The following is a 16,577-nucleotide window of genomic DNA, read 5'->3' on the forward strand; positions in this document are numbered from 1 at the left end:
TATCCATGTCCAAGCACAACCCAAGATCGTCAATGGTGGAAAAGAGGGTTTCTAGAGAGAGAGAGTCTTCAAAGCATGGCCTCTCATCAACTCCAATCCGCATATCCTCCTCCAAAGGAGGCTTCATCCTCTACATATGCTCGGATTTTGGCTCTAGGATGGTCAAAACTCAGCCCAAGGATCTCCCTTTTCAAGCACAACCCGAGTTTTGTTCAATAGATCTGCTTTTGTGTAGCTTCTGCGGCAAACTCGATCGACCACGCTTAAGGCTCAATCAATCACGCTTAAGGCGTGATCGATCACAGATCTCAATTTTTCAGCTTCAGCCTCCTTTTGCTCCCACTCCTTGCCAAGACTTAGTTTGACTTTCTCAAGGGCTTTAAGACATTAGATTTAGCTCGTTTAAGCTTTATGAACTTGAAATCGGAAATAAAACAAATTAAGATTAAAACGGAAAAAAAAAAAGATAGATAAATGTTCTATTATACCCAAGATTATGGGTTAAAATATGCATATTTTAGCACTTATCAGTTACAGTTGATGAATTTACGGATGTATACGTAAAGGCTATAAATAAATTGCTATGGACTGATGCACCATTATATATACTTTCATGGAGTGATTGGATTTTTTTATTTTTATTATTATTATTATTATTATTATTTTTACCTTTTTTATCTTCTTCCCATCCTATAGAGATAGAGTATATCTTTGTGCAATTTAAAATAATAAATAGACACAATGATAATTTTAATACTGGTGCTTTATTTTATTTTTTTTATTTTTTATTTTAACCTTTTTTATCTTCTTCCCATCCTATAGAGATAGAGCATATCTTTGTGAAATTTAAAATAATAAATAGACACAATGATAATTTTAATACTGGTGCATTTTTATTTTTTTATTTTATTTTATTTTCTCTTAGCACGTGTATCGGCCCCACAACACACTCTATTCAAGTCAAGAGTGCGGTTTAAAAACGACATCTCAAAGACTTACCTTCCGAATCCCTGCCAACACCGCAGCATGTGCTTCTTTACCAATTGCTATGTTATGTTATTTATTTTGTTATTTGCATAATTTTTATTATCTTTTAGATTTTTTTTCCCCACACCCCCCTCAAAAAATTGTTTTTATTGTTTATTTATTCTTGTATATTTTTCCATATAAAAAAAATAAAAATAAAAAAAATCTTTAAATTTTTCTAGAACTGAATTTTTTTCTTCTTTAATTATGTATAATGGTGACCACCAACGCTTAACCTAGTGGTACATCATCGCTTCCTGTACAAAGTCCATAGGGGCAAAAGTGCATGTCCCCTTCTAAAGCATTAATTTTATTTTCTTAATATTTCATTCTAATAAGAGAGAGATACAGGAATTAAACAACTACAGACCTACATTTGATATATCGTTCCATATACCATGCTCCAGGCCTTCAAGATACATAGAGAGCATTTTAAGAAAGAAGAGTTAAAAAAGATTAACTGTGTTTGAGAACCAGGGACAAATTATAAATGAGCTTGTTAGAGCTCCAGAGTAGGACTGAAATTTCAAGATAATAATACTAAATAATCATGTCATTTGCACCCTCCTCATCTTCCATTTCCTTCCAATCTCTGTTCCACTTCTCTTAATAATGGATTACGCTCATGCTGTTTGGCAAGTGCCGTTGTTGCTCTCACTTGCCTCATTGGATATAACTAACTTTGGCATATGATCCATGTCTCAAAGAAAAGGCTCTTCTTTTTTGAAGAAAGAAAACCTGCAAAAAAATTTCAACAAAAATGAAATGTTATCCAGCCAATTTTGCAGTAGTTATAATGGTTCGGTGTCTAGTACCTGCATAAGTAACTTCTTCATGACGAAATCTGCACAACGAAATGAACTCACATCACTTGCTTCAAGTCACAGAACTGTAACAACGTCCTTGGATTTCCATTTCAAATCAACTTCTTCTAATCTCTTCGCAAACTCTACAAAAAATGCCAGGCAAATTCATGGTTTTATTTTTTATTTTTCCATAAATTTCCTCAAACACAGATTTAAGCTCTCTACTCATCATTCTTTCATCACCCTACATAGCTCCTCAACCGCAATCTTCTACACAGATGAAGTCTAAGTACTCTGGCTTACCTAGGCTCCTCCCAAGCAAGATTCCACCTGCCTTACTACTCAAAGCAGACCATTATTTGGTGAGCCAGCACTTACGGGGACTAAAATCCTCTCCCTACGAAAGAGTGTCATGTCCCGTCCAGTTAGTGATGTACTTTACAAAAATGTTGTGATGTTCAGCCCCACATCACAATATTTTCATAACGTACATCACAAACTGGAGGGGACATGACTAATATTTCGCATGCTCAGCACAACTAGCAACTGTACTCAGATTTTTTCTTCTTTTTTTTTGGCACCTACGAGTCCATCCAGCAATATTACATGCTCCAACAATTTCGACACTAACTAGTGTCATTCATAACCTGTCAGTTCTTCCGTTCTTCCACATGCTCCATCCTCAGTCCGCAAGTTTCAGCATCATCCCCAAAATAATAAATAATAATCCATGATAATATATAAATAAAAACCAAACAATAATTCATTAGAATATGCTCAAAAATATGTTGGTTTTCCGGATACCCTCTTTTAACAGTTTCATGATCTCACTAATCATTTTTCTTTTACGCGGGAGCTGTTAATTGTTGCATCAACAACTCCAATGTAAAACACTAACATACAATTTACTCTTACAAAAGAAAGTGTGTTTGCTATTTATACACTACCTGCTGTATACGAATCTTAAAAATAAGCCAGCTCGTCTCTCTGTACATCTGCACACAATCTTCAATGGGCAGCACCTACAAGTTCTCTATATACATATTGAAGTTGAAGCATCATTTTCTGCATGGCCCATCAATAGCATCTCTGCCTTTTCTGGACATGATTGCTTCTAACAACTCTTCTGATTGTGGCCCATTTCAGCACGCTGCACAGCTTTCCCTATCTAACTCGGGCCTGAGCACAGACTAACCGGGAACTACTGGTAGCACTTTGTTCAGCAGCAGCTAATTCCACAGTCAGGCTCCCCTGTTTAGGGTTATAATCAGTATTGCGAAACGAAAAATCAACGAAGGCATCAAAATCTTGAAGCATGGATTCTGGATCGAAGCTCAGAGAGCTGGGGACTTCTCCTGGATCACTTGTATGCAATAACTCCATATTGTCAATAGTGTAGCCACAAACATCCATATTACTCATATCCTCACTGTAATGGATGGAGGTACTTGGCTGCATATCATTGTTTACATTGATCGCGTGACCAGTCCCGGCGTTATGGCCACTAGGATTCTCCAGTCTGGGTGAGTTTGAGGGGTGAGTTTGAGAACAAGCATGCATGAGAGAAGGTATATCATCAAAAGCAACAACAGCCTCCCAGTGTTCAAATGCAGAAACAACCAACTTGTGAGCATCAGCCTGACATCAAAAACAATGATACCTGAGCTAAAAGTGATCCCCAAACAAAATAAAATAAATCAAAAAATAAAAGAATAAGAGAAGCATGCCTTTTCGGTTTTAGAAAGCGTATCAAAAGGAACAAACTGGCACTCCAAGAGTCGCCCCATCAATTGTCCCACAACACTAAAAACCACCCCATTTTTTTGTTGCGAACTGGAAGGGTACAAGTATACTTTTTTATCAAGTATACATGTCCGAGCATGATTTATCATGATCTGACTCTTGGATCCTGTACCAATGATCTGCCAACATCCAATGAGTACATAGTTTGTAAATCAATTCTTTTCACAAGGTCTAAAACTTTAATTACCTAAATACAAGCCTGAATTTTACCATCATTTAGGTTTCTTTACAGCAACTGATTTGTAACACTTGATTTCAATTAAGAAAATGTCATGTTACACTGCTATATATTAAGGAAAGTGATGGCTAAAATTACCTAGCAAGACCATGTCAATAGATGTTCAAAATAGATATTTATTTTTGGTGCCTCAAGTAGATGAAAAGAATAAGCCATACAGAAACATATTTGGGTGGGAAGAAAATTGTCCCTTTCGACCAATTCTTTTTTTGATAAGTCTTTCGACCAATTCTTTTTAAGCTAGAAAACAAGAAGGTGAATTTTCAATGTTCTCACTGAAGATGGAGTACACACAATTCATCACAATAGAGCAGGAATTTAATTAAGAAGCTTCCATTTAAATCACACAAAAAACAAGTTTATCAATAAATCAATTCCTTTATAAGAAAATTTGTTCATCAATGAATCAAGCAACATTTAATATATCTTAAGTAGTGCCTTGGACAATCTTCAATGAAAACAGAGTAAAAGTTAAATATATCACTACTAAATGCTGCAAAGGTTAATATAAGAGGTAAGATAAGTCAATTCTTACATCATGGAGTCTTTGAAGGTTTATAAACGACAGAGTCAGAAATTCCTTCACATTGGTAATGTTTTCCCTGCTTAACCTTTTATGGAAAGCGCCACCGTTGGCAATATTATCTAATCTCCACACTTCATCAGAAAGATGTGGAGGATAGTGCTTCTTGTACACTGCAAATGGAAAGCAGAAATTACAGTGAGCTTGTTTAAATCACTTAACTACCAAAAAGTTATTCCACCACCCTAGAATGAGCAACAATTTACCTCCTTTGTTTGAATTTCTTCTCATAGTTTCATGGGAATCCATTTATGCAAGAAATTCAGACTAAAGAAACTAGTGATGTGTATCACTAGAACATAATTTTTTTTTCTCATAGCCATAACTTCATTAGTGCATAGTAGTACATGTTACTTTATTCATTCAAATAAATATGTAAAAAATGTAAGCAGTCAAAATAAAACTAATTTGAATGAAGATTTGAACAGCTTGATTCTTGCCTTGATCAACTCACAATCACAGGACTTGTTGTGATGATTTAGTTCGGACAATTGTAGCATGATTCTTGCCAAGATTAACTTATAATCCCATGATTCTCTGCATGATTTAGTTAGGACAATTGTAATCTATTCTTACCATTTTTTTTTTTTTTGTGTGTGATTCTTTTCCCCGTACTCTGTAAAGTGATAAATACTCAGTTTTTACAATGAAAGTAGTCAGACAATTTCTACCCTAAAACCACCAATTTCTACAATATCACATCTGATATTCTGAAGCAGCAAGTACCAAAGAGCACATAAGAAGAATAACCAGCTGACACTACCGAGTTCAAAGTATTATGACATAAACCTGGAAAACAAAACCAAAAAAAAAAAAGGAATGATGTCATATAATAGACTGAAAGGAAAAATAATAATAATACAAGGACAAATCTATGAGCCCGTTATCCAAGGCTCTGATACGTCAGAGTGTAAACGGTGACTTTGACATAAGGGGAATAGGTCTAATGAATATTATTATGCTTTTAACTAATTTTTCAAATTTCTGTTGATCATTTTTGAAATTTAGTTAGTTTGTTGTGAAGATTGATATTTAAATTTTAGTTAATTTTCAATTTTCATCAATCATACTCATAAAGTAAAGAAGAATAGATCTATATACGAATTTTTATGTGGAAAACCAAAAAGGGAAAACCACAGGACATAGTCTAGTCAGGCACAATCTACTATACGAGAAAGAGATTACAGTTATTATTCCCCTCACCCTAGAACCCTACTTACCTCACTCCAAACTTTTCACCAAAAGTCTCCATGTTGTCCCCGCCCATTCATCAGCATACTTTGCTTCTCACGAATTTGTTTCTCCAATGATCGCTCACCTTTTCTTCTTTGACAATTGGATGCTTGAATTGGATCAGATAGACGAACACAACCACATATGATGGAATCTGTTAAACCCTTGTTGTGTATAGAAATGAACAATCAAGAAAAAACAATCACACAAGAAAAAACATGATTTATGTGGCTCGGCAAAATCTTTTTCCTGTGTCCATGGAACGCACCGAAAAATTTCACTATGAATAATGATGAGTGTTTACAACAGAGCTCTCTCTCTCTCTCTCTCACGCACACACTGGCTATTCTGCCTTACTAGGGTTAATACAAGACCTAATATTTATATGGAATCACTTTTCAGTTAAGAAAACTCCAATAAAGAGACAAATCCTGAGTTTCTTAATAACTGTCAATTGAAGTCTCTGTGATCTGCGATCGATCGATGAACTCCCAGGTTTCGATCGAAGCTTACATCAGTCTAGAACCCTACTTACCCTAGAACCCTACTTACCTCACTCCAAACTTTTCACCAAAAGTCTCCATGTTGTCCCTGCCCATTCATCAGCATACTTTGCTTCTCATGAATTTGTTTCTCCAATGATCGCTCACCTTTTCTTCTTTGACAATTGGATGCTTGAATTGGATCAGATAGATGAACACAACCACATATGATGGAATCTGTTAAACCCTTGTTGCGTATAGAAACGAACAATCAAGAAAAAACAATCACACAAGAAAACACATGATTTATGTGGCTCGGCAAAATCTTTTTCCTGTGTCCATGGAGTGCACCGAAAATTTTCACTATGAATAATGATGAGTGTTTACAACAGAGCTCTCTCTCTCTCTCTCTCTCACGCACACACTGGCTATTCTGCCTTACTAGGGTTAATACAAGACCTAATATTTATATGGAATCACTTTTCAGTTAAGAAAACTCCAATAAAGAGACAAATCCTGAGTTTCTTAATAACTGTCAATTGAAGTCTCTGTGATCTGCGATCGATCGATGAACTCCCAGGTTTCGATCAAAGCTTACATCAGTCTCTCTGATCAATATTTACTCAGCTGCGATCGATGGGATTTTGATTGTGGCCAACACTGCTTACTGTGATCAAAACTAATATAGCTGCAATCGACCCCACTTCGATTGTGACCAATACAAGCTGCTTCTAAAGAGAATAAAAAAAATTCATCCACGAACCGGCAACATAAACAGGGCTTGTGATTCAGGCTCCACAACCTCAACAACCCTCGATTGAACAAATTGAGAATTCTCCTCTCACAAAGATTTTCTCTCTAGATGATTAGACACATTCCACATACCGCTAGACTAATTATAAGGATACGTTTTAGTATCCTTATAAAATTGTGTATTGAGAGAATTACCACAAATATGTGTTCGTCAGGTTCGATCAATCGAGCCTCCAATCAAAGCCTACCGGACACTCTTTGATTGGACACTCTTTGATTAGTCAACACTTTGATCAAGGCTTACGGGATTTGAAAGAAAATATTAATCTTAAATTTGATTGATCAACCATTTGATCAATGATTACTAGAAGATGCTCAATCAATGGCTACTGTTCTCTAATTCAAAAACCGATTTCGAAAAATATCTAAAACTTCAATTTTGAAAAGCCATTTTTCTAAAACACTCATAAGACAATTTTATGAGCCCAAGCAAACCAGGTAAAATTAGGTCTTTCTAAGGTCATTTTACCAATGCCCTACATATGTGATTAAGGATGCGAATTTCACTCCTTTCCTCACAATTCTGTGTCTGCCTTATCTTCATAAATGTACTCACAAGACTCAAGACACTATGACACGTTACAACACAAGTTATGAGTAGGAATATGCCAACACATGACTCATATACCTAACATACAATGTTAAACCAAATGCTACAACAGTTGAAATTATTGGAGTTGATGAAAAAAATGAGTGAACAGTATGTGAAGCCCATGTCTTCATGTCCCATAAGCTCATACCAATTAAAAAATATTTAAATTTCCCTCATTACTCCAGAGTTCAGGGAACTAGTAGACTTCAACAACAGGTGACAATACAAGCTGCTGTGAGATGTGAAAACAACAGATCTATTAGGGCGGCACATTGTCTGTTTCAGTACAGAAAGAACCAAATCATTAAATGACTCACTATTCGCACTTACATTTATCACATTGTTTACAATAAGCTTAAGATAAATGCCTCCCAGCTGATTTTTCACCTAAAAAATAAAAGAAAAAAGCAAAAAAGCCTCCCAGCTATAGCCTTCTGTTTGATAGGAAATGAATTGATATGCATTCAACCTGAGAAGCATAGACAAGGAAACGACACGACATGGACACGACAAATCCTAAAAAATTAGGACACGGACACAGCAAGGACATGGCGTAAAACAAATATATATTTATATATATATATATATATGATGTTGTACTTTAAGAAATTAAGAGTAATATTAATTTTTATCAACCTAATAATGAAAAAATATATATGTTGTGCTTTGCTGGGAAAAAACGAGAGAATGATAGAAAGAGGGTTAAGAAAGAGGAGAAAACAAATAAACAAAGATGATTTGGGTTTTGTTAGAAAAAGAATTAGGGCTTAGTTAGTCAGAATCCATAGAAGCGAAAATTTTCATGGAAACAAGAGGTAAAAGGAAAAAGAGAGACAAAGAGAATTTTGTTGTAAAAGGAAAAAAAGAAGTATCTAGGGTTTGTGAAGAAGAAAAAGATGAAAGAAAAGAGGAGGACTAAGAAGAAGAGAGAAAAGAGGAGAAAGAGGAGAGAGAGACCATCCAACGGGAGCGAAGTCTGGTTGGTGGGAGAACAAGAGAGAGCCAAAGATGAATGTGCAAGAGTTGAACCTTTGAACAAAAATATAAGCATAAAGATCTGATTTTTTTAATATAAAGTTATTTTATAAAACAACTTTTAAGTAATTATGTAATGACCATCATAGTATTGAAAGCTATTAAACAACTGTGCATTGTTACACTTCAACCTAACTTTCTTAAAATCCCCAAGTGCCTTACATATATATAAATAAATAAATAACCTAAAAATGGAACACGCTTGTCGGACACATATCCATGGTGTGTCCAACACGTGTCCACAGCGTGTCCATGCCGTGTCCGAATATTGAAAAAATAAAATTCCGACATGGATTCTTTGCCCTTATAGGCGTTGATTTTTCCAGCCTTGTTTTTTTTTCTCGTTCCTCATGCTTTGACGTGTGGACTAGCCTTATTTTGGTACTATGACTGATTCTAGTAGCCAAAAGGACACTTTATCCTCATTCCAACATACTTTATCTTCGGCGCATCATACTCAGGCACAACGGGTTACTAGTGTGCTCTTGAATGGGTTCTTCAAGGTTGTTTTGTGACACTAAATCAGCCATTATACTTGGTTCTGATTCTGAGTTACATGAAAGGTCGAAACATATTGAGGTAGACATTCCCTTCATTCGAGAGAACGTTCGATCAGGTATCATTAATCCTATTTTTGTTTCATCTTCAAAACAGACTGCTGATGCGTTCACAAAGTATGTTGGGCCTTCTCTTCTTCAGTCTTCCATAGTCAAGCTGGGCTTGGTCAACATATTTGCTCCAGCTTGAGGGGGAGTGTTGGAAATCATATCTATAGATTGATTCGATGATTGTGGTAGATTTATTGGGTCTTCATTATAGGCTTATGTTTAGGCTTTTGTTTAGGGATTTGATTTTTATTCTCTTTCCATATTTGTAATTTTTCACTTGTATATAATGATAGTCAGGCTCTCAAATTGAGTACGCCAATTTTACCAAATCACTTTTTGAACAAAGCCAGGAAATTGACCAGATATTACTGGGGAAAATGACCAGATCTTGCCGGGAAAAATAAACTAGAACTCGCTGGGGATAATGACCTGAACTAAGCTGGAAAAAGGCCGGAACGCGGGGAAAAGACCGGAACTACACCAGGAAATGGACGGAACAACGCCGGGAAAATCAGGAACAACGCCAAGAAATGGCTAGAACAACGCCGGGAAATGACCGGAACTAAGCCGGGAAATGGGCCGGAACAACATCGAGGAATGTCAAGGTGCTAAACCATCCGAAAAATGGACCGGAACTATGCCGGAAAAACCAACCGGAACTCGCCGGGAACTGGCTGGAACTACACCGGGAAAGGAATGTGAAGACATGGAGAATATGCTTTATGATAATAATACAAATACTCCCCCTCAAATTCTAAATGAGATTACAAGAACATCTAGGCTTTGATACTATGTTAAATTTGGATACGGAAATAAGAAATGCAAATAGGAAAAGGGAAAAGAGAAAGATAGAGAATACAGGTATATAAATGGTTCATCACTAAGGCCTACATCCATGGACAAAGAGTCACTAAGGACTATATTTCTATTATTCAGATATGTTTTGCTTGAGTACAAAGAACCTATATATAGGCACGGTAAAGATAAGAATATATAGGCATGGTAAAGATAAGAAATATGGAAGGTGTACAATAGTCAAAGGAGGCACCGTGATTGGTGGAGGATTTTGCTCCACCGTTATATAGAAATATTTATAGTTGGAAGGAAATTGACCGGGTCACCATGATTGGTGGAGGATTTTGCTCCACAATTATATAGAAATATTTATATATTTCAACAAATAATGATCACAAGATCTTTCATTATTTGCAAGAACACATGAAAGGGCCTTCAACTCTCTTTTCTTGCCTTAATGTTTCTATGTCCAATGGGGAGACTAACTAATTGAGCACAAGTGCGGACCATTTTTTTATGACTATAAATGAAAATCCTATTCTCTAACATAATTACTACACATGGTCCACGTATATCACGATTCAAGATTCAACACAAGTCCGATGTAAATTGCACTCCAATGTAAATAACCAGTACAGTCTCTTTCACAAAGTGTCAGAGTCAATTCCAATATAATGATTAATGGTAACCCACAAACCAAAAATTCTTACAGAATAGGACATTAGACAAAAAGAAAAGCAAACCTTCTCTTATAATTCAAAAACCTAAAGCACATAGGAAATTTGTTCCTTTAACACCAAAATTATTATTTTTCTTAAACTGATGAAACTAATACAGAAGAAAATTATTCACTGCTTTCAAAACCTTAAAGCTTGACATAAATTGATAAGTAAATTGAAGTGGCTAATATTCACACTGACATCATTTCTAACATATCATGCTATGCACATAACTAGAACTCATAACTAGTTTTAATAACACACCGCAGTTAAGATTTTGGAATTAAATCCGTGTCAAAAAAATTTGCACCACCACTGAACCCACTGAAATAATAGCAAGTAATTAGATTAGAAGACTCACGTGAGTTGCGGCAATCCTCAAGTGTGAAGGGTTCTGATATCGCTTCTCTTACTCTAGTGCAACTGAAACTATCCATCACTCTTGCCCCAAGCCTCAATATAGTCTTCTTCATCCAATTTGAATTATGTGTAAAATGAATAATGCCTAAAGTACCAAGGCCTTCCTCCAAGTTCAAATATGCATCTCCAGTAAGAATGGATTTTTTACCTTCTCTTTCTCTAACAACCTTTTGGTTAAACTCTTCAGTTGTCCAATCATGTCCTTCAACATCATTAAAATCTCCTTTAAGAGCAACTATTTCCACCTTTGCAGAGGATTCAGGACCCCATTTAACAGTTTCCTCAGTAGAACCATCAATTAAAGCTACTTTGATGGGGGTACTCTCTTCTCCTTCAATTTGGTCTCCAGTCAGTATTTTAAGAGAGGGTTGGATTAAGAAACGTAGTTGTAAGATTCTTGACTCAGACGGATGTGTCTCACTCCTGGAGTTCCTGAATGTCAAATGCATGGATATGTCAGCTATGCATCAATCATTAAGAATGGTGTTGATTGATTCAATTACCAGGGAAGCGGGTGGCTAACCTATAAACTACAACCAAAAAAAAGAAAAGAAAGAAGGATAACTTGACCACCTTCTCACTAGGGAAGATAGAGAGAGAGAGAGAGAGAGAGAGAGAGAATCATATTGATGATACTTGGAACAATACTCACCGGTCCATTCTAGACAAAATAGTTTCTAGTGTTGAGTCAATTTCCTCTTTCACCTGGAAACACACATAGCATCAATGAGACATTGCTAACTATTTATACAACCAATTGAGACATACAATCCACAGAACCTTAAAATGTAACATACTGTTGCTCATTGCCTCAATTCATAAACAGAGAGCCTGAAATTACAGAGGCAGAATTATACCATTTGACAAGAATCCTTACGTAGACATAATTACAAGAACCAAGAAGACCAGAAACCCAGTTTGGCAGCATCCTTGTATAATTCATTGAATTTGCTGAAAGATAATTTTAAGACCACAAACTGTTGCTTATATATGATGTGGAGAACATGACGTGACGCAGTTATCCCGAAGACAACTAAGATGAAGCGCAACAATGATTATGTGTAAGAAAAAGTTAAAAAAAAAAAAAAAAAGAATCTTGAGAATATATGTTTTGAGTAAAAACACAAAATACACATACACTAATAAAAAATATATTTATATCTATAAAAGAACGAAAAAATGGTGAATCCTATGCAACTTTGAGGTATACACAGTAAGACAAAAGCCACATCTGTTTTAGTTGGAAAAAAAGAATAAAGAAAGAAGACTTACAAAAAAAAAAAAAAAAAAAAAAAAAAAAACCTACATTTCAAGAGGCCCACAAAAATAAGCATAAGAGAACTCCAAATGCCTAACAATATGTATGATAACAAGGGCTCAAAACAAAAAACGAAACAAATTGTATGGCACATTATTTTTCATTTGATAAATTGTGCAGTTAGACATGAAATCGTGAGAAACATTGAACAATAGTCATCACTGACAGTCCACCACTCCTACCTCTTTTCGTGCAGGTGCAGAATTTGCTAAATCATACCAGCTCATGAATTTTTTGTTAAAAACCCATTCAGAAATTCACTTTAAGTCCTTCGCATCGAAACACAATCAACTACATATTCCAACTGGATGACTTAATCATTTAATCCTCGTGACTCTTATGACCACTCTTGAAGACTTAAATAGTTGACTAAAAGGTAATTCTTCACATTGTTAGTAACAACCAGTTACACAGAGAGAGAGCTATTGTAAGAAAGAATTACATGAACTGAAAATGCCTACCATTTTTTGGGGTTTGATGGATTTATAAAGTTAATGTCAAACACCATGTATGACATAATAAAATCATTTCAAAAAACACAAGCTAAGTTTTTGAATTCTCAACCAAATACTTCAAAAAATTAAATGGATACAAGCACATTGGTATACAGCTTGGATTTTAAGGGTGAAGGAGAACATGACCCCAACTATACCAGATCCACCTAAAAGATCGCTGTAGCATAAAGTGGCTTAAAAGTTGAAGCACTACAGAGATAAGAGAATCATCCATATGAATAAACTATAGTTGATAAATTTAGTCAAAACTTTTATTTTCTTGTTGTTGGTAATAGTCATCTTGTTACTAATATTCTTACAAGAATTCAATTGAAGGGACTAAAGAAACTTGAAAACAGCAAAAGAAGTTAACCATCATTTGCTTTTCCCTGATATGTCAAAATTTTTATTTGAGATGGAACACAAAACAGATTCCCTTATTTTTGTAACAAACCAAAGTTTATTCACCATATAGATTTTTGACAAAGATTGATTTGAAAAATCTGCGGCAAAACATTCCACCTTAATGAAAAATTCAAAATGCATATTAAAAAATAAAAAATAAAAAATTGACAACTGCAATATTTAGATTCTGTTTGTTTGTATTATTACTTTATTAGTATTACAAACAAACATGTATGCATTTGTATGAGTCTATAGAAGGATATATATATATATATATGGATTTAAGTTTACTGAAATCATTATAACATTTCAAAAAATAAAAAGAAATCATTATACCATACATACTTACGGACGCACACACCTGCATATGTACATAAATGAGCAGTTCTACACGCACTGGTCGAATGGTGTAAGAAGAATTCTTTCTAGTACTAGTATCTACATATATTCAAACATTCAAATATATAAACATAAAAGTATATGTTTGTTATGTGTATTGAATATATGATAATCGACGAAATGAACTCACAACTGGACGGATCAAAGGCCCGAAAATTGGCTTTATAACTTGGTGGAACGTTTGGATCACAAATACCTCCAGTTGCTTCCTAGAAAACCAAGAACAAAACACAAGAATTAGAAAGGAAAAAAAACCTAATGCTATCAAAAAATGACAAGGTCAAAGCACTTTGAACACAAAATAATCACCAAATAAGCAAAACCCAGTTCAGATTTCGTCTGATTTTGCAATTTTTGCCCAAGATTGTGTTATAATCTCAACAAAGAGAAAAGGGAAGAAGGAAACACAGAGAAACTCACTTTAACAAAGGAGAAACTAGCGTTGGTTCATCTTCCGAGCTGTTGATTAGTTTAGATCCACTGTTGCTGTCATCTCCAAACTGTTGATTCTCCATGATTTTCGACCTGAATGTTGGTGGGAGACAAAGAGATTGTATGCAATTATGATCAATTCTGAGCAAACTTTTGGACCTGTTGGTTAATTTTTTTAATTTTTATTTATTTATTTTTGGAGCGAAGAGCAGCCCTTATTGACAATATTAACGGATAGTAGGGCGGGGATAAAGCGCGTAAACACAGTGACACTGCTCGACCACACACCACCACATTCTCTGTGTTGGCGTAACATTTTTTTTTTTTTTTTAAATTGTTGGCTAAAAATTTCATCAAGTTTGAATACCAAATTTACGAATTATCTTCTTAAATTTTCAATATTATCCTATTTGTGATAACTTGTCACTAATATAATTCGCGCGATTAGATTGTTTTCATAACGTGGATATAAAATTTTAGTCTAATTTTGCCTTTCTTTCCTATGAGATTGTTGAATTTATTTTTTGGCACCAAGTCTGTTGAATCCATAACCTCAAAGAGACAAGTTTCAAGGGTGATACTTGATTGGTACTCATTTTGTTTTTAGTGTTTCTGTGTTTGTTGAATATTGTAGTGGTGAACAATAAATAAATAAATAACACGTTTGGTAACAAATATTTTATTTTGCACAGTAAAATATTTCGTAAATAGTGACAAAAAATCAAAACACTAAAGGTGCGTTTAGTAATATTTTCGTTTTCTGTTTTTACCGTCTTAAGAAAGCAAAAACATGATTTTGCTTTATTGAGTGAAAATAGAAAACAGAAATAATGTTTATTAACATTTATTGTTGCCACAAATTTGAAAACATAAAACAATAACTATGTTCAGTAATACAACATATTTGTTACAAAATGTACATAATATTATTTAAATTTTTTATTTTTTTTCATGGCAAGAATTTTTTGTAGATGACTTGAACACAAACTCTTAAACACAGGGAGCAACCCAACCACTCATGCACGACACGAATTGCTTCCATTAATATCAAAAAACCATAAATCTAGAAAATCTAATTTAAAATTATAAATCTTAAAAATACTCAATACATCACAAATACAAAATTAAAAATATTAAGACAAAAACATTTCCACCAATTATATATATAAATACATGTATATGCATGATGTATATATTTATTATGTGATATATAATATATTTAGCAAATGATAATTTATTATGAATAAAAAATATTAAATAATATATCTTATATGTAATAAAATATATATTGTGTTATAATATTGTAAATTAGCTATAATTTAATATTTACATCTAATATAATATAGATATGATATATAATAATATAAAATATCTACTGCTTAACAATTTAATAATATTATATCCTATATCAAAAATTATTTTGTCACAAAAATAATTTACATTATTATTTAATATATTATATATTAAAAAATATTTTTATCAAATAAAAAATAATATACAATATTTAATATATTCTATACTAAAAATATATATTTTTATTAACATTTAATATGCAACTTAGTATATAACACAAATAATATGAATTTTATTTGAAATGAATAGTGCTTATGCGGTGACATTAGTGAAAATATTTCTGCGCTACAATGCCGAAAACAGATTCTTCACAAAAATTGAAAACGTTTTCTGTTATAGAAAAACAAAAACATTTTATTGAACGCGATTTTTGTTTTCGTTTTACCTTTTTAGAGGTTGACAACAGAAAATAAGAAACGTTTCTCGTTACTAAACGTAGCCTAAATTAAGGTCTTTTTTACATATTTCAGCGTTGTAGTAATGAAGAGTAAAAAATAATTTAAAAAACTCATAAATGACATTTTTAAAATAACCATTATATTTTTCAAACTTGCAACACTTTTTTGCCAAATATGTTTCATATTTTTGCTTTCCAAAATCTTGCAACAAATGGAAGTACTAAACATGCTTTCAATTACACCAAAACATTTATTTTGTTTTGTGTTAAAACAAAAATATAAAATAAAAAGCTTACCAAACATATCCTATATTTCTTTATAAGTAATGATTGAGGACTAATAATGAAAATGTTTGTCAGCTTCTCAAACCTAAATCCTAAATGACACCTAAAAAGGTTCAATTAATTATAAAAGTACTCTCAGCATCATAATTATAGGTAAAATGTTAATTATTATGATAGCACAAAAGGAATAGATGTTAAAGTCATAATGGGAATACAATATGCATGCATTAACGTTGTGTAGGTACTTTTTAGTGTTCTTTTTTTCTTTTTGTGGGAGTGAGACTGAGAGTGAGTGCTTTGATCACATTTCTAAAAGGAGACATTTAACTGTTCATGATTTC

General features: G+C 33.7%; 1 protein-coding gene across 2 annotated transcripts; it reads right to left on the reverse strand.

The window, feature by feature from the left end:
• Window positions 1-435: 435 nt before the first annotated feature.
• Window positions 436-14,713, reverse strand: LOC132285245 (calmodulin-binding protein 60 A-like). 2 transcript variants are annotated; one of them, XR_009472481.1, is made up of 9 exons: window positions 14,190-14,713; window positions 13,900-13,978; window positions 11,806-11,858; window positions 11,095-11,585; window positions 4,409-4,569; window positions 3,560-3,754; window positions 2,780-3,470; window positions 1,842-1,975; window positions 436-1,764 (listed from the first exon to the last, which is right to left on the reverse strand). XR_009472481.1 is itself a non-coding variant. In XM_059787414.1 (7 exons), the coding sequence occupies exons 1-7, from the start codon at window positions 14,282-14,284 to the stop codon at window positions 2,997-2,999; spliced, it is 1,548 nt and encodes a 515-aa protein (XP_059643397.1). In that variant the 5' UTR covers window positions 14,285-14,713; the 3' UTR covers window positions 2,574-2,996. The 2 variants fall into 2 exon arrangements, 1 of the variants encoding a protein (XP_059643397.1); XM_059787414.1 differs by lacking the exons at window positions 436-1,764; window positions 1,842-1,975 and having other exon boundaries at window positions 2,574-3,470.
• Between the last annotated feature and the right edge of the window lie 1,864 nt (window positions 14,714-16,577).

Source organism: Cornus florida, unplaced genomic scaffold (assembly GCF_030987335.1).
Source record: "Cornus florida cultivar Cherokee Brave unplaced genomic scaffold, ASM3098733v1 CherokeeBrave_3.0.0_Hap2_Chr11, whole genome shotgun sequence".
NCBI lineage: Eukaryota > Viridiplantae > Streptophyta > Magnoliopsida > Cornales > Cornaceae > Cornus > Cornus florida.